At 40.3% G+C, this 18,771-nt stretch overlaps 1 protein-coding gene across 2 annotated transcripts in view; it reads right to left on the bottom strand.

Moving 5' to 3' along the window:
• Nucleotides 1–8,328: 8,328 nt before the first annotated feature.
• Nucleotides 8,329–18,771, bottom strand: part of ttll7 (tubulin tyrosine ligase-like family, member 7) — a 122,346-nt gene continuing 111,903 nt past the window's right edge. For both annotated transcript variants that reach the window (XR_016495319.1, XM_021599946.3), the window contains exon 21: nucleotides 8,329–13,627. Coding sequence is in view for 1 of the 2 variants with exons in the window: in XM_021599946.3 (XP_021455621.1) it covers nucleotides 13,507–13,627 (121 nt within the window). In the remaining variant the exon portion in view is untranslated. The remainder of the gene's footprint in view (nucleotides 13,628–18,771) is intronic.

The following is an 18,771-nucleotide window of genomic DNA, read 5'->3' as shown; positions in this document are numbered from 1 at the left end:
GTAGCCTAGTGGTTAGAGTGTTGGACTAGTAACAGAAAGGTTGCAAGATCGAATCCCCAAGTTGACAAGGTAAAAATCTGTTGTTCTGCCCCTGAACAAGGCAGTTAACCTAGGCCATCACTGAAAATAATAATTTGTTCTTAACTGATTGCTTAGTTAAAGCAAGAAAAAAAAAATCTCAGTTTTACCTGTTGCATTGAAATACAATTCTGTACAAACTCCTTTGGATATAAACTAGTCAAAATATAAAACCTGGTGTTTAACAAATCTGCTAGGACCTTCAAAAAGTAGGTGCTTATTAGCTCAATATTCAGTACTTAAAATATTTTTACTTGGATTTATTTCATTCTGGACACAGTTCCACGTAATGGAAAGATGTTATTGTTTTAGATGACACTACCTTCTTACTCAAATCACTGGTGCTACCCAAACTATAGAATTGAGAGATAAAGTGTCAAAATTGGTCTTATTGAATTATTAAGTTCAGTGTGTACTGGCAGCTAAATATTGTTCCACAGGAAGCTTATCTATAACTCAAACAACAGATGACTTAAACGCAAGAGCAGTGGACCAGGCCTTGAAGAGTGAGCGGCCTCTAATTTAACATCAGTCCCAATGCTTAATCCCACTGTTTTACATCTTCAAATTACTAAAACATTGCATTATCGGAGTGCTATCTGAAATCCAATTACCATTCATTTTGTTACTTTCACTAGTCTCCATATCTGTTTCCTTCAACTAGGATTCCCTTCTTCCCAATAGAAAGACCTTCTCAATCTACTACTGCTAATACACACGGATCACTCTCAAACAACATTCTGCTTTTCACCCTATTGCAAGGTTTAAAACAAAACAAACATTATAACTTTCTCCATATTGGAAGGCATTGTTTTCATTTTAGTCTACCCTAACAATGTTAACCTACATATTTATTTCACATTTCTGTTGGATATTCACTTTCTGCTTCCACTTATTAAATGTAAATTATTTTAAGGTTAACGTAATTGGAAGGTTTGGAAGGATGTATTAACCTGTTGCGACTCTAGGGGCAGTATTTTTTTTGTTCCCGTTTTAAACGGGATATTTTGTCAGGACAAGATGCTAGAATATGCATATAATTGACAGCTTTGGATAGAAAACACTCTAACGTTTCCAAAACTGTGAAGATATTGTCTGTGAGTATAACAGAACTGATGTTGCAGGCGAAAGCCTGAGAAAAATCCAATCCGGAAGTGCCCCATATTTTGAAAGCGCTGCGTTCCAATGAGTCTCTATTGGAGCTGTGAATGTGCTATCAACCAGCTTAGGCTTTCTACGTATTCCCCAAGGTGTCTACAGCATTGTGACGTAGTTTTACGCATTTATGTTAAAGTGGTCACCTGATGACTCCCAGGGTGACTCTCACGTAAAATACAGAGGTAGCCATTACTCCAATCGGTCCTACTGAAAAACGAATTGTCCCGACAGATATATTATCGAATAGAAATTAGAAAAACACCTTGAGGATTGATTATAAACAAAGTTTGCCATGTTTCTGTCGATGTTATGGAGCTAATTTGGAATATTTTTCGCCGTTTTCGTGACTGCAATTTCCGGGCGATTTCTCAGCCAAACGTGAAGAACAAACGGAGCTATTTCGCCTACAAAATAAATATTTTGGGAAAAAATGAACTTTGGCTATCTACCTGGGAGTCTCGTGAGTGAAAACATCCGAAGTTCATCAAAGGTAAACGATTTAATTTGATTGCTTTTCTGATTTTCGTGACAAGGTTGCCTGCTGCTAGCAAGGCAAAATGCTATGCTAGTCTATGATAAACTTACACAAATGCTAGTCTAGCTTTGGCTGTAAAGTATATTTTGAAAATCTGAGATGACAGGGTGATTAACAAAAGGCAAAGCTGTGTTCCAATATATTTCACTTGTGATTTTCATGAATAGGAAGATTTTCTAGGAAGATTTATGTCCGTTGCTTTCTGCTAATTAGTGTCAGGCGATGATAACGCTCCCGGACCCGGGATGGGGAGTCACTTAACTGGGTTGGCACTGTCTGTCCGTCCCCTGTAGATGGTGCGCTCGGACCATTATAAGTCTGGCACCTGAGACAGCATAGACAGGGAAACAGACGCAGTTTCCATTTTGCCAACTCACAAATTGTTTTAGAATGTCATCATTTGGGACATCAATGAAAATGCCATTGGGAGTACAATACATTGTAGCCTTAAGTTTATTTAACAGAAAATCATTGGTTCTATTTAACAGGGTATGGGGTTTATTTGAAAATGTATTACCAGGGTGGAGGAAATCTCATAAGCATTTATCATTTTATTGGTTAGGGGTAAGTCAAGTCACGTACAATGCTCTAACTTTATCTTTATCAAATGATCCATGAAGGGACCACTCTGAACATTTCTCAGAATCATTTTTTTACCACTTACATACGTTTATGTGTGGGTGTGCAATTTGTATATTATTATTATTATTTGTATTGTTACTTCATCAGACCTCTAGTACCCCATTATATACATTTTTGTTACTTCATATCCAGTAACCCATTATACATTTGTGTTACATCACAAATTCATCCTCTACACCAGTGTTCTATTTATACAGGAGTTTAAATGTTCAATAGTGTTCTATCTAACAACATTTTTGGGAATAATACTCTCTTCTTTCATATTTCCATTCAGAATCAAATATTATAACGTTAGAAATCTTTAGTTATTCATCAATGAACATTGTTAAAGACCTTACTTATCTCAACTGTTAGCCTCTCTCTTGAGGAAATCTCAAGCCCTTACCAAGTCTCAGCTTTTACCTCTCAAACTTTTCAATGGCTTCTCCTGTCATTGCTCACTACATGTAGATCAATGGGCGGTGGTGGACAGAACCCCTAGATAACGTTACATATCAAAAAACTCAGCTCACACAGAACTGGTTGGGGTATCCCTTCTTTCACACACTCAATAATTCTCTTTCACACTGGCGCTAGTCCCCTGACAGATCTCATTCACTTAGCAATTAATAGCTACATTTCAATCTTATTATTCAAATTTCAATCAGCTAAATTTCAATCAGCTTAATATGTCGTATCTCACAATCACATCCATTTAGTACTATTCCCAAACACACTCGGAAATCTCCCTTATTAACCCATGTGCATCTACAACAATTATCTTGTTTTTACTTGCTATGCACCACATGTATCTTCAATGGTTCTCTTGCCGCTACTTCCTATACATATAAAAAACACACCCTATTCAAAAACACCTTGTGTTATTTGTAGTGGCTGCAGACCACGTAGACACTTCTTCTAAATGCCTACAGACAGCTGGCAGCGGGGCTTTCCATGGTACCATTATGCCCTCACTCTATTCTTCTCATAGGTCTAGTGAATAGCCTTCTCTCTACAAGACTATGGGTACCTTTTTATGCATTACTCACCTTAATTCGATTTAATTTAAATTAAAATTTTTAATACAGATTCATTTAAATTCACTTACTGAAATCATTTGTGGTCCCTCAATTGTTTGCAGATGATGTGTCTCCTCCTGAGCAACTTACGGTAAGGGTCTGGTCTGCTTGGATCTTGTCATCTTTTGGTGAGGCGAGAATTTCCTTCATGCTTCATAAAATGCACCACCGTTTTTTCTTGCAGACCCCCACTGGAAAGCTCCGCAGGCAGAATTAATCATCCTGTTTGTTGAAGCCAAATTGTCATGGAAATTCTTACACAGGGAGACAAGAGGTCAATCTTATATAAATCATTGTTTATTATTAGCTCGCTGGAGAGATTCCAACCAACTCAATGCACCAAGAACATGTCAATCAGGACCTCTCTCAGGGCAGCCCCATTAGATCTCTTATATACCGACAAGTTATATTTGCATGATTTAGCTTATTCATTCATAATTAATTAATCATTAACGTTTGCTTCATTCATGTGACCAACCAATACTAGCGAGGCTTCTTCTCTCTAAGCTGAGACCTTGAAACTGAGATATCTTTCGTTCTCAAAACAAGGGTCTGGGAAAACTGCCAAATTGCAGATACTGATAATGAGTGTTCGTACAATCAGTCACTTGCATGAACACAGAAAACAGTTATTAGAAAAGCAAAAACATGTATCAATAGAAAAGCATCAACATAACATTTTCCATCACAAGATACCTACTGGAACCCTCATCCTTCACATAGAGCACCTGTTCTGCCATGCACATTCTATTAAAGGTCCCCAAAGCAGCTAATGACTGGAATGAGCTGCAAAAAACACTCAAACTAGACATTTTTTACTCCATCTCTACATTCAAATCATGGACACTTACTGACACTTGTGGCTGCTTTGTGTGATGTGCTTTTGTTTCTACTTTCATAACTCTCCTGTGACGATCTGATCAGGTTACAGTGGATCAGGTCAGGTTACAGTGGGTCCGCTCTACAGCGGGCTCTCTCTCGTAGAGGGGGAGAGTGGGAAGTCGGCTGTTTCATGGCGGTTGTAAAATACGCTGCCTCTATGCTCTGTAGTGTTTGAGAGTGGAATGTAAACTGTGGAACACAGAGAGACACTTTGACAATCAAAAGTATGAATAATTAAACAATATTTCTATTTTTGAGAATGTGGGAATGGTCTGTGGGTATTTACAGAAAAGTCCTGTCAAAGTTGTTTCATTTGGTGACCTCATGAAAGACAGGAGACCCACATTACTGTATCTCTGTTTGTGTCACTTTTCAATTATCAGATATACATCTAGATGCCGAATCCGGAAACTATCATCTCGAATACAAGACGTTTATTATTTCAGTGAAATACGGAACCGTTCCGTATTTTATCTAACGGGTGGCATCCATAAGTCTAAATATTCCTGTTACATTGCACAACCTTCAATGTTATGTCATACGTATGTTACGTATCCCAGATAAAAATCCAATCAAGAAGTGCCGCATTTTTTGAAACTGCCTCATGCCAATGACTCCTTATATGGCTGTGAATGAGCTACGAATGAGCTTCCATTTTCCACGCATTCCCCAAGGTGTCTACAGTATTGTGACATCTTTTTAGGCATTTCCATTGGAGAATAGCTGTAAGGGACCATATTTAGCGAATGGTCACATGGTGTCTCCTGGAGAAAATCTTGCGTAAAATACTGAGGTAGCCATTTTTCCAATCGCTTCTTATGAGAAACCAATTGCCTCGACGGATATATTATCGAATATACAGTATATGTTAAAAACACCTTGAGGATGGATCCTAAACAACGTTTGCCGTGTTTCTGTCGATATTATGGAGCAAATTTTTAAAAAAGTTTGGCGTTATAGTTGTAGCATTTTTCGGTCGATTTCTCAGTCAAGCATGATGAAGAAACGGAAGCTTTTTTGCCTAAAAAAATATTATTTTTGGAAAAAAGGAACATTTGCTATCTAACTGGGAGTCTCCTGAGTGAAAGCATCTGAAGTTCTTCAAAGGTAAATGATTTAATTTGGTTACTTTTCTTATTTTCGTGAAAATGTTGCCTGCTGCCAGCAGAGCCTAGCATAGCATTATGCCATGATAAACTTACACAAATGCTTGTCTAGCGTTGGCTGTAACGCATATTTTGAAAATCTGAGATGACAGTGTTGTTAACAAAAAGCTAAGCTTGTGTTTGAATATATTTATTTCATTTCATTTGCGATTTTCATGAATAGGAAAAGTTGCGTTATGCCAATGCGTTTGAGGCTATGATTATGCTCCCGGATACGGGTTTGCTCGTCGCAAGAGGTTCTAGTGATTATGATTGATTGATTTAAAAAAAAAAATGTTTATAAGATAAGTTTAATGCTAGCTAGCAACTTACCCTGGCTTACTGCATTCGTGTAACAGGCAGTCTCTTCGTGGAGTGCAATGTAATCAGGTGGTTAGAGCGTTGGACTAGTTAACTGTAAGGTTGCAAGATTGAATCCCCCGAACTGACAAGGTAAAAATCTGTTTTTCTGCCCCCGAACGAGGCAGTTAACCCACCGTTCCTAGGCCGTCATTGAAAATAAGTATGTGTTCTTAACTGGCTTGCCTAGTTAAATAAAGATTAAATAAAGGTGTAAAAAAAATCTATAAAAAACAAATCTGCCAAATCGGTGTCCAAAAATACAGATTTCCGATTGCTATGAAAACTTGAAATCGGCCCTAATTAATCGGCCATTCCGATCAATCGGTCGACCTCTAAAATATATACAGTTGGAAGATTACATACACTTGTATGTAAACAGGTTGGAGTCATTAAAAGTCGTTTTTCAACCACTCCACAAATGTCTTGTCAACAAACTATAGTATTGGCAGGTCGGTTAGCACATTTACATTGTGTATGACACAAGTCATTTTTTCCAACAATTGATACAGGCAGATTATTTCACTTATATTTCACTGCATCACAATTTCAGGTGGTCAGAAATGTACATACTCTAAGTTGACTGTGCCTTTAAACAGCTTGGAAAATTCCAGAAAATTATGTCAAGACTTTAAAGCTTCTGATAGGCTACTTGACATAATTTGAGTAATTTGGAGGTGTACTTGTGGATGTGTGTCAAGGTCCACCTTCAAACTCAGTCCCTCTTAACTTGATATCATGAGAAAATCAAAAGATATCAGCTAAGACCTTAGGAAAAAAATTGTAGACCTCCACAAGTCTGATTCATCCTTTGGAGCAATTTGCAAACGGTACCACGTTCATCTGATGAGTTAATAATAATACCTTAGTACTTTACTCGATAAGATATGAAAATATCTGAAGCGTTGATTGGGGAAAGAGAGACTCTATTAAGATTTTCCCGTGGTGCCCCGAATTCTTAGTCAATTAAAGTTTACATGATAAGTTTAATCACGTAATAATAATTACAGAGAATTGATTTGACATAATAAGTCTAACACATTTAATGATAGTCATTTTTGCTGTTTTCTGTGCCTAACAATGTTTGTGCTGTTACCATGTTGTGTTGCTGATATGTTGTGTTGTTGTCTTAGGCCTCTCTTTATGTAGTCTTTTCTCTTTTGTCTTGATGTGAGTTTTGACCTACAATATTTATCCCCCGTTCCCATAGGAGGCCTTTTGCCTCTTGCTAGGCCGTCATTGTAAAAAAAGAAAACACTTTCCAGATCAGAGGACTCCCTTACATTAAAGTATAGCAGCCATTTCTTAATTTGTTTGTTGATGAATGTAGCCTTTTGTTGTGCAGCTTATGGAAGAGGGAATGACCTTTAGGATGAAGATACCAAAAAAATCACCTTGAAATAGTTTCTCGGTGCATGGAGGAGTGTCGGGGAGAAAATTAAAGGAGCCCTTGCTATCCAGGAGGCAAATGCCTGTTATCAGTCCTGAGATGGTTAGGTGGTGTGCAATGTGGTTGTGTGTTTGTCAGTAGACGGCCCCCAGCTGCGACGACGATGCTGTAAACCACTGCCTCCTGATAAAGCCCTTTGAAGCATGTCATTGTAGATGCACACACGCACATGCACACGGTCAAAGTGTATCGCTTTATCACATTTGAGCAATCCACCTCTCACACTCTGCTACCAGGCCAATTTTCACTCAGGTCACAGGGATGGAGATTCAGAGATGAGGGGCTTGTGGACTTGAGCGTACACTGGACCCTGGCTGCCTGCACAACTGTCTGGATCAGGATCCAGGACAGGTGAGGGTGAGAGAGAGAGAGTAGAAGGGGGACAGAGGTCAAAAGGACAGTGCAGCGCCATAGCGCATGGGATATATTTTTGGGACTAGTTGGAACACAAGGCTGGCTGTCAGTGTCTGCCTGTTTGGTGCAGAGGCCTCTGACCACAATGCAGTAGGAACTCAAGGTTGTGGACTCATCCACCTCTTCTACTAACAGAGAGAAGACGGGAGGGAGGGATTGGGGGGAAATTCACTGCGTCATCTGAGACGCCAGAGGAAGCTGGACGCCAGTCCGGTGTAGAGATGGCAAATAAAGACCGGGCTCACCTGTCTTCCCCGGGGGTCCAGGTCAAGACAAGACAGGGCTGCGGGTCTCTCTCTCACACTCCTTGACATGAGTGACGTTTGACATTTCCAAATGGGAAATGTGATCCAGGTTAGGGCTAACATGGACAGCCTGTCATAGCTACGTGTCGTGTAGTCACTCTGTCAGGCTATCAAAGGCACAGAGACCAAGCACAGTCACTCAGATGGACTATTGGGATTGAAGTAAAGGCTTTATATAGAACCAAAGAGGGTTCAATGGCTCGCTTCATACTGAATATGTCAGTCAAAAAGATTCTACATGGAACCGCAAAGCACCCTTATGCCGATACAGGATAAATAATAATAGAAACTTGAGAACCTCTTTTGTTTTAAGCATTTTATTGCTATGTAAACTTAAAAATCCATACCTCAACTGAAAAGGTATTACTCTTAAATAACACAAAGTTCAGGCAAAATAAAATATTTGGCATTGTGAATTAATATTCAGCAAAGTGTAAGGGGAAAATACATTTTTAGCACAGAATTCCCGCCACACCTATTAGTAAGAGAGTTGTTGTAAAACGTACAGTATACTTTATCATGAAGTCTGACTGCTTCCTATTACCGTTGAAAATCGAACCCATAAATTATGTGAGAAAAGTAACACAATCTAGCCTAGACACGTAATACTGCATTTCTCCCTATTAACATTTAAATAGTTCCTAATGAGGGTTTCTACTGTAATTGATCACATATTAACTTTAATTAACCTTAATTAAAGACCAATGGAACACATTAGTGAATGGATATGCGGTGTATTGGCACCTCAATGTTTGCACTGGCACTTGTACCTGCGGGAGTGGGAAATAGGACACAGCTGCTAAAACGGCAGCTTCTCGGGCGAGGCAAAGCACTGCAGTAACAGTACGACTTACAGAGAATCGCCAAAGAGACTCAAAAATGGACATGTGACATCATAATGATGTCATTTTCTAGTTGTAGATTGAGAATGTCTACAACCAGGTAAATATGTCTTTCTCATGACGATATCACATCATGGAAAATAAATAATATTCTTGTTGTTATCTGGTAAGATTTGTTTTACATAACAAGACATTTACAAAACTTCCTATTACAACCAACAGGGGTTCAAACCGGTTCAGGGAACAGAACCGAAAACAAACGACATTGTCAGAGGAACGGAAACAGAACCAGGAACGAAAGTGATTTCCAGTGTTCCGGAACAGAACCACTATCTATAAATCTTGAAAAACATTTAATAATGTTATTTTTATTTCAAAAAATATTCCTAAAGTCTAGTATATAATTCTGTAATTTGGTGATGTTATAATGCTACTAATAGCCTAAACATATTCCAATTCACATTATGATGTTCAGCGCTTCAAGCCAAGCCGTCTCCATGTCCACCCCTCTTCTCTTGCGCTCTCCCCACCCGTAAAAATTCAGTCACATCTCACGCCTGCATTTATCTGACTAGTCAAAAGTATTTTACCCTTTCCAGAGCAAGCTACACTATCAGCGCTAATTGGAGGAGTAAAATAATGAGCTGAATGTAAAAACAAAGTTGATTTCCCATGTTCCATTTATATATGAACTATAGAACCATTACTTTTATGTGTTCGAATCGGTTCAGAACTTTATTTTCTGGTGGGATCAACGGAATAGAACATAAGGGCTCTGCTCGGAACGATTGGAAAATAATTTGAGTTCCAATCTCTGACAACAAGTATGACATCAGAGGTGCCAATGACATAATTACATTATCGCAACCACTTTTGCCCCCCACTCATAAATGTCACACACTAAATCATGTGTCATTACAATCCATATGTGATACAACACATACAGTACCAGTCAAAAGCCTACTCAGTCAAGGGTTTTTCTTTATTTGTACTATTTTCTACGTTGTAGAATAATAGTGACGACATCAAAACTATGAAAAAACACATTTTTTCATGAAGTAAACTAAAAAGTGATAAACGTCATATTTGAGATTCTTCAAAGTAGCCACCCTTTGCCTTGATGACAGCTTTCCACACACTTGGCATTCTCTCACCCAGCTTCATGAGGTAGTCTCCTGGAATGCATTTCAATTAACAGGTATGACTTGTTAAAAGTTCATTTGTGGAATTTATTTCCTTCTTAATGCGTTTGAACCAATCAGTTGTGTTGTGACAAGGTATGGGTGGTATACAGAAGATAGCCCTGTTTGGTAAAAGACCAATTCCATATTATGGCAAGAACAGCTCAAATAAGCAAATAAAAATGACAGTTCATCATTTACTTTAAGACATGAATGTCAGTCAATTCGGAAAATTTCAAGAACTTTTAAAGTTTCTTCAAGTGCAGTCGCAAAAACCATCGAGCGCTATGATGAAACTGGCTCTCACGAGGACCGGCACAGGAACGGATGACCCAGAATTACCTCTGCTGCAGAGGATAATTTCATTAGAGTTACCATCCTCAGAAATTGCAGCCCAAATAAATGCTTCACAGAGTACAAGTAACAGACACATCTCAACATCAACTGTTCAGAGGAGACTACATGAATCAGGCCTTCATGGTCGAATTGTTGCAAAGAAACCACTACTAAAAGACACCAATAAGAAGAGGAGACTTGCTTGGGCCAAGAAACATGAGCAATGGACATTAGACCGGTGGAAATCTGTCCTTTGGTCTGATGATTTGTAAGACGCAGAGTAGATTAATTGATGATCTCTACATGTGTGGTTCCCACCGTGAAGCATGGAGGACGAGGTGTGATGCTGTGGGGGTACTTTGTTGGTGACACTGTCAGTGATCCCATCTGGTTTGCGCTTAGGGACTATCATTTGTTTTTCAACAGGACAATGACCCAACACACCTCAAGGCTGTTTGACCAAGAAGGAGAGCGATGGAGTGCTACATCAGATGACCTGGCCTCCACAATCACCCGCCCTCAACCCAACTGAAAAGGTTTGGGATGAGTTGGACTGCAGAGTGAAGCGAAGCAGAAAACAAGTGCTCAGCATATGTGGGAACTCCTTTAAGAGTGTTGGAAAAGCATTCCAGGTGACGCTGGTTGAGAGAATGCCAAGAGTGTGCAAAGCTGTCATCAAGGCAAAGGATGGCTACTTTGAAGAATCTCAAATATTAAATATAATTTGATTTGTTTAACCCTTTTTTCTTACTACATGATTCCATATGTGTATTTCATAGTTTTGATGTCTTCATTATTATTCTACAATGTATACAATTGTACAAATAAAGAAAAACCCTTGAATGAGTAGGTGTATCCAAACTTTTGACTGGTACTGTATATGTAATTTAAGATACCCAAAAATCTAAATTAGTGTATTTAATGCGAGCGCAGACCAAAAGATTTAACAACACAAAAATTCAAGTATTTCCCATAATGCAGTTGTTCTGTCTATGGACAACGTCTGGGTGTAGAACTATAATCTATGCATGCAAGAACTACTGCTTACAGCATCATAAGCAGTATGTGGAGTAAGTCATTGGTCATGTTCCAAATCACCTATATTGCAGTCTTGCTGCACGCAGCAACCATGCGTGCCATGTCAACGACTTCCCAGTTGGGCGTCAGATTTCTATAAACACCTATCCAGACGTTGTGAGAAATGGCAGACGACTGCAATGTAGTCAACAATGTAGTTGACCTGGTACCCGGCCACGTTGTGATATACTGCAAGGTGCATATTCAACACGACAATATCCGAGAATCCATTTTGGCTCCATACGGTGAGGCTGCAAAGTCAACTCATTCACTAAGCAGCAGGGATGCTTGGCTCGCTAGTTGGAAATAAACATTCTAGACACTCTGTGGCTATACTGTGCTGCACTTGTCAATACAGACCCAAAATATAAGCTATAGTTAAAAGTTTAAGGGTCAACTGCAACCAACATTGAGCACGGTCTCGAAATGAGGTGGTCTCTCGTTAAAGCATCAATATGCCCTAAAATCACCCACACTGCCGATCTCAATTGCAACCACTATTGGCGGCCATTTTACCCCTCCCTAAAGCTGATGTCGATGTTAACTTTCAGTCCCGGTTGCTGCAAAACATTTTCAAGACTATTTAGCCCTCTGGGTATTATCTTCGGTATAAATTAAACCTAATATTTGAGCAGATTAAGCACAGATTTAAATATCTGACAATCATTCCGTACACCTGCAATGAGGTAATTCCTCGTTTACCAGCGATAATCTACTGTGCCAATTTACGCTATACATTTTATTAATGTGAAGCTTGTGTTGGTATACTTACTTTTCATTTCCAATATTTAATCCATTAATAACTTACCATACAGTATGGTAATTTCTTATCAAAAGGGGAAAATAAACTATTCCTGAAGTAAAATCAACTTAATCAAAACAATCATGATTTTGTTAATACAAACCTATATTTTTATTTAATTAGAGTCTAATCAAGGTATGTCAAATTACAAATTATATTCTAATGTGGCCCAAACACAAACTTCTATAATGTACTGTATTATACTTTACTGTACTCGAGTAGAGTATATCTCAGTAGAGTGCAGAATAGTGTAGTTGTAGTTAAGTACTCTACTGTACTCTACTGTAATGTTCTATACTCTACGTCCCTGTACTGAACTATACTATACTCGAGTTTCTTACAATTCACTGGGTATATATTCTTACAATAAACATTGATTAATTCAACTGATCTGCTGGTTAATCCTGGTGGGTTTTTGGTTGCAAGCTAGTTTGTTTTAACACGCAAGTGCATGTAATCTCCCGTTAGTAGCGTTTTAAGAAATAAAGCGCTAACCTGCAGCTGCATGTTCTACCTGTTGGTTGCAATTGACCCAATTGTTTTAAATAGATTAGTCTTTCCTCGCTCTACTGTACTTTGGGTTGTATTGACAGGAGCATAAAGTGACTCTTAAAACAATGTAAACTAAAGCATCACATTGAAATAAGTTAAAAAATAAATAAAATACAAACAGCACCAAAATACATTTAGCAATTTTCATAGCCAGCAAAAAAAAGCATATTTTTTTCTCAACAAAGCGATAACCTGTTAATCTCATTCCATCTGCACACTGTGTCAGCATTCACTGCATTCATGGAACATTTGACAAAATAAATGTAAGAAACCTTGTTCTGTTTCTTTTACAGTACTTTGACTTGTAACTGTACAGTGAGCGGATATACTACAGCAATGTAAGGTACAATGAGAGAGAGAGAGAGAGAGAGAGAGAGAGAGAGAGAGAGAGAAAGAAAGAAAGAGAGAGAGATAAAGCGAGATCGAGAGAGACAGAGAAAGAATGGGTCGGGGCACATGAGAATGACCCATTGTCTGACACTAAGTGGAGCTCAGATCAAGAGTCCTGTTGGAACATTGGAGTGTTCTGGGCTGAGCAAGGGTGTCACTAATCTCACCCATATGCTCTGGCCTTTGTGGGGCCGCTGTGGGGTCCAAGGTCCACCAGTTCAGCCCTCTCAACTGGTTAGTGGAGGGGAGGAGGGATTGGCTGGGGGTTACAGCTCATGAGGGTGGGCCTGGGCGGTCAGTCAGAACTGACCCATCCGGGTGGTGAACAGACTGCGTGAGCGCGGCATGGCCGAGGAGACATGGCCGAAGCTGGATGAAGGCCACTTCATGATGAACTGGGAGGTCACTGGCAGCAGATACCTGCACAGACGGAGGGAAGGATGGAGGGAAGAGAGGAGGGGGAAGGTGGACAAGGGACATAATGAGAGGAGGATTAGAGGCCCAAAGGGTCACAGCGAAGAGATCATGGCCGCATTAGCCCATTATCCCTGCAAGCTGACGACACATTCACGAGATGAGGATACGTCTCTCCCCTTTTGTTTCAGCCTAGACTAAAATACAGTACCTTTCTAATGATGAGCTATGACTATGAGATCTGCAGCCATCAAATAGACACCTGGCAAAAATATATACAGTAGGTAGAGAAGGTGGGAAAAACTCCAGTGTGAGGTGAGATGGCGTGAGAAAGTGAATCTAGAGCGCCTGGATCTGTTCTAATTAAATCAAATGTTATTCGTCACACGCACCGAATACAACAGGTGTAGACTTTACCGTGAAATGCTTACTTACAGGCCCTTAACCAACAAGGCAGTTCAAGAAATAGAGTTAAGAAAAGATTTACTAAATAAACGTAAGTATTATTATTATTTTTTTTAATCATAAAGTAACACAAGAATATTACATAACAATAACGAGGATATATACAGGGGGTACCTGTACCGAGTCAATGTGGGGGGTACAGGTCAGTCAAGGTAATTTGTAAAGTGACTATGCATAGATAATACTGTGAATAGCAGCAGTGTAAAAACAAAAAGGGGGGGGGGGGGGGTGTCAATGTAAATAGTCTGGGTGGCCATTTGATTAGCTGTTCAGGATTCTTATGGCTTGGGGTTAGAAGCTGTTTAGGAGATTCTTAGACCTAGACTTAGCATTTCGGTACCTATTGTCGTACGGTAGCAGAGGGAACAACTAGGTGGCTGTCTTTGACCATTTTTAGAGCCTTTCTCTGACACCACCTGGTGTAGAAGTCCTGGATGGCAGGAAGCTTGGCCCCGGTGATGTACTGAGCCGTACACACTACCCCCTGTAGTGCTTAGCGGTTGGAGGCCGAGCAGTTGCCATACCAGGCAGTGATGCAACCACTCAGGATGCTCTCGATGGTGCAGCTGTAAAACCTTTTGAGGATCTGAGGACCCATGCCAAATCTTTTCTGTCTCCTGAGGGGGAATAGGGTTTGTCGTGCCCTCTTCATGACTGTCTTTGTGTGCTTGGACCATGTTAGTTTGTTGATGATGTGGACGCCAAGGAACTTGAAGCTCTCAACCTGCTCCACTACAGCCCCGTCGATGAGAATGTGTGCGTGCTCGGTCCTCCTTTTCCTGTAGTCCGCAATCTTCTACTTTGACTTGATCACATTAAGGGAGAGGTTGTTGTCCTGGCACCACATGGCCAGGTCTCTGACCTCCTCCAAATAGGCTTTTACAGCTCATTGAGTGCGCCTTAGTGTCAGCATCAGTTTGTGGTGATAAATAGACGGCTACGAATAATATAGATGAGAACTCTCTTGGTAGATAGTGTGGTCTACAATTTATCATGAAATTGTTGCATGTTGCATTAATATTTTTGTTCAGTGTAATAATAAATACACAATGAATTACAATAACTTAGCTATGTACACAGGGTACCAATACTGAGTCAATGTGCAGGAGTACAAGGTAATTGAGGTAGATATGTACAGTACATATAACTAGGAATTAAGTAACTACGCAACAGGATATACAGTGCCTTGCGAAAGTATTCGGCCCCCTTGAACTTTGCGACCTTTTGCCACATTTCAGGCTTCAAGCTTAAAGATATAAAACTGTATTTTTTTGTGAAGAATCAACAACAAGTGGGACACAATCATGAAGTGGAACGACATTTATTGGATATTTCAAACTTTTTTAACAAATCAAAAACTGAAAAATTGGACGTGCAAAATTATTCAGCCCCCTTAAGTTAATACTTTGTAGCGCCACCTTTTGCTGCGATTACAGCTGTAAGTCGCTTGGGGTATGTCTCTATCAGTTTTGCACATCGAGAGACTGACATTTTTTCCCATTCCTCCTTGCAAAACAGCTCGAGCTCAGTGAGGTTGGATGGAGAGCATTTGTGAACAGCAGTTTTCAGTTCTTTCCACAGATTCTCGATTGGATTCAGGTCTGGACTTTGACTTGGCCATTCTAACACCTGGATATGTTTATTTTTGAACCATTCCATTGTAGATTTTGCTTTATGTTTTGGATCATTGTCCTGTTGGAAGACAAATCTCCGTCCCAGTCTCAGGTCTTTTGCAGACTCCATCAGGTTTTCTTCCAGAATGGTCCTGTATTTGGCTCCATCCATCTTCCCACCAATTTTAACCATCTTCCCTGTCCCTGCTGAAGAAAAGCAGGCCAAACCATGATGCTGCCACCACCATGTTTGACAGTGGGGATGGTGTGTTCAGGGTGATGAGCTGTGTTGCTTTTACACCAAACATAACGTTTTGCATTGTTACCAAAAAGTTCAATTTTGGTTTCATCTGACCAGAGCACCTTCTTCCACATGTTTGGTGTGTCTCCCAGGTGGCTTGTGGCAAACTTTAAACAACACTTTTTATGGATATCTTTAAGAAATGGCTTTCTTCTTGCCACTCTTCCATAAAGGCCAGATTTGTGCAATATACGACTGATTGTTGTCCTATGGACAGAGTCTCCCACCTCAGCTGTAGATCTCTGCAGTTCATCCAGAGTGATCATGGGCCTCTTGGCTGCATCTCTGATCAGTCTTCTCCTTGTATGAGCTGAAAGTTTAGAGGGACGGCCAGGTCTTGGTAGATTTGCAGTGGTCTGACACTCCTTCCATTTCAATATTATCGCTTGCACAGTGCTCCTTGGGATGTTTAAAGCTTGGGAAATCTTTTTGTATCCAAATCCGGCTTTAAACTTCTTCACAACAGTATCTCGGACCTGCTGGTGTGTTCCTTGTTCTTCATGATGCTCTCTGCGCTTTTAACGGACCTCTGAGACTATCACAGTGCAGGTGCATTTATACGGAGACTTGATTACACACAGGTGGATTGTATTTATCATCATTAGTCATTTAGGTCAACATTGGATCATTCAGAGATCCTCACTGAACTTCTGGAGAGAGTTTGCTGCACTGAAAGTAAAGGGGCTGAATAATTTTGCACGCCCAATTTTTCAGGTTTTGATTTGTTAAAAAAGTTTGAAATATCCAATAAATGTCGTTCCACTTCATGATTGTGTCCCACTTGTTGTTGATTCTTCACAAAAAAATACAGTTTTATATCTTTATGTTTGAAGCCTGAAATGTGGCAAAAGGTCGCAAAGTTCAAGGGGGCCGAATACTTTCGCAAGGCACTGTATAATAAACAGTAGAAGCAGCGTATGTGATGAGTAAAAAATAAAACTTGTGCAAAAAGGGCCAATGCAGATAGTTAAATAGTTAACTAATAGCTACCCGGACTAACTATTTAGCAGTCTTATGGCTTGGGGGATAGAAGCTGTTCAGGGTCCTGTTGGTTCTTGACTTGGTTGAGAAATCTGACTGGTACCGCTTGCAGTGCGGAAACAGAGAGAACAGTCTATGACTTGAGTGTCTGGAATCTTTGAAAGAATTATGGGCCTTCCTCTGACACCACCTGGTATAAAAGTCCTGGATGATGGGTAGTTTGGCCCCAGTGATGTACTGGGCCGTACACATTACCATCTGTAGTCCCTTGTGGTAGGATGCAAGCAGATGCCATACCAAGCGGTGAAGCAGCCAGTCAAGATGCTCCCAATGTTGCAGCTGTAGAACTTTTTGAGGATATGATAGCTCGTGCCAAATCCTTTAAGCCTCCTGAGGGGGAAGAAGCATTGTCGTGCCCTCTACATGACTGTGTTGGTGTGTGTGGACCATGATAGATCCTTAGTGATGTGGACACCGAGGAACTTGATGCTCTTGACCAGCTCCACTACAGCTCCATCGATGTGAATGGCGGATGTGCTCGGCCCTCCGTTTCCTGTAGTCCACAATAAGCTCCTTTGTCTTGCTGACGTTGAGGGAGAGGTTGTTGCCATGGCACCACACTGCCAGATCTCTGATCTCTACCTTATAGGCCGTCTCACTGTCATCAGTGATCAGGCCTACCACCGTTGTGTCGTCAGCAAACTTAATGATGGTGTTGGAGTCGTGGGTGAAAAGAGAGTACAGCAGGGGAATAAGCACGCACTCCTGAGGGATCCCCATGTTGTGGGTCAGCGTGGCGGATGTTTTGTTGCTTATCCTCAGCAACAGGGGGCAGCCAGTCAGGAAATCTAAGATCCAGTTGCAGAGAGAGGTGTTCAGTCCTAGGGCCCTTAGCTTAGTGATGAGCTTGGTGTTGGCACTATGGTGTTGAACGCTGAGCTGTAGTCAATGAACAGCATTCTCACATAGGTGTTTCTCTTGTCCAGGTGGGAGTGGGCAGTGTACAGTGCAATAGAGATTGTGTCATCTATGGATCTGTTGGGGTTGTATGAGAATTGGAGTGTGTCCAGGGTGTCTGGGATGATGGTGTCGATGTGAGACATGACCAGCCTTTCAAAGCTTTTCATGGCTACAGAGTGCAACGAGGCGATAGTCATTTCGTCAGGTTACCTTGGGGTTCTTGGGCACAAGGACTATGGTGGTCTGCTTGGAACATGTAGGTATTACAGACTGGGTTAAGGTGAGGTTGAAAATGTCAGTCGGACCCTTGCCAGCTGGTCAGCGCATGCTCTGAGTACGGGTCCTGGTAATCCATCTGGCTCTGTCGCATTGTGAATGTTTACCTGTTTAAAGGTCTTACTCACATCGGCTACGCAGAGCTTGAATAAAACAGCAATCTGTGATTGATTTGCCCATTGATTTGCCCAAATTAATGCTGTAAACCGATTGATTGATGAAGAATATAACTTACAAATGCCTAATGAGCTTAGATCAACTGTCCTACCCCCATCAGAACCTAAAATATAAGCTTGTTTAAATCCCTTGTTTGTAAACAATGTAATTGTAAACAAACACTGTATAGCCTCAAAACATGGTTAAAACTATAATTCTGAGATCATGCATGGTCAATTCTTGCATCCATTTCTCTGTTTATGAATTTGAGAGTGGTTACATTTCTCCAGCCCCTTGCCTAAGCTAATTACCAAAAAAGTGGTGTGTTGACCACTTTGTTATTGTTTGAATTGCAGATTTCCTCTTTAAATACGAGTACAGCTCAAACAGAAACAACT

Source organism: Oncorhynchus mykiss, chromosome 4 (genome assembly GCF_057628025.1).
Source record: "Oncorhynchus mykiss isolate SJ-2025 chromosome 4, ASM5762802v1, whole genome shotgun sequence".
Classification (NCBI taxonomy): Eukaryota; Metazoa; Chordata; class Actinopteri; order Salmoniformes; family Salmonidae; genus Oncorhynchus; species Oncorhynchus mykiss.
The sequence above is the reverse complement of the archived record's forward strand: the minus strand, read 5'-3'. Positions and strand labels throughout refer to the sequence as shown.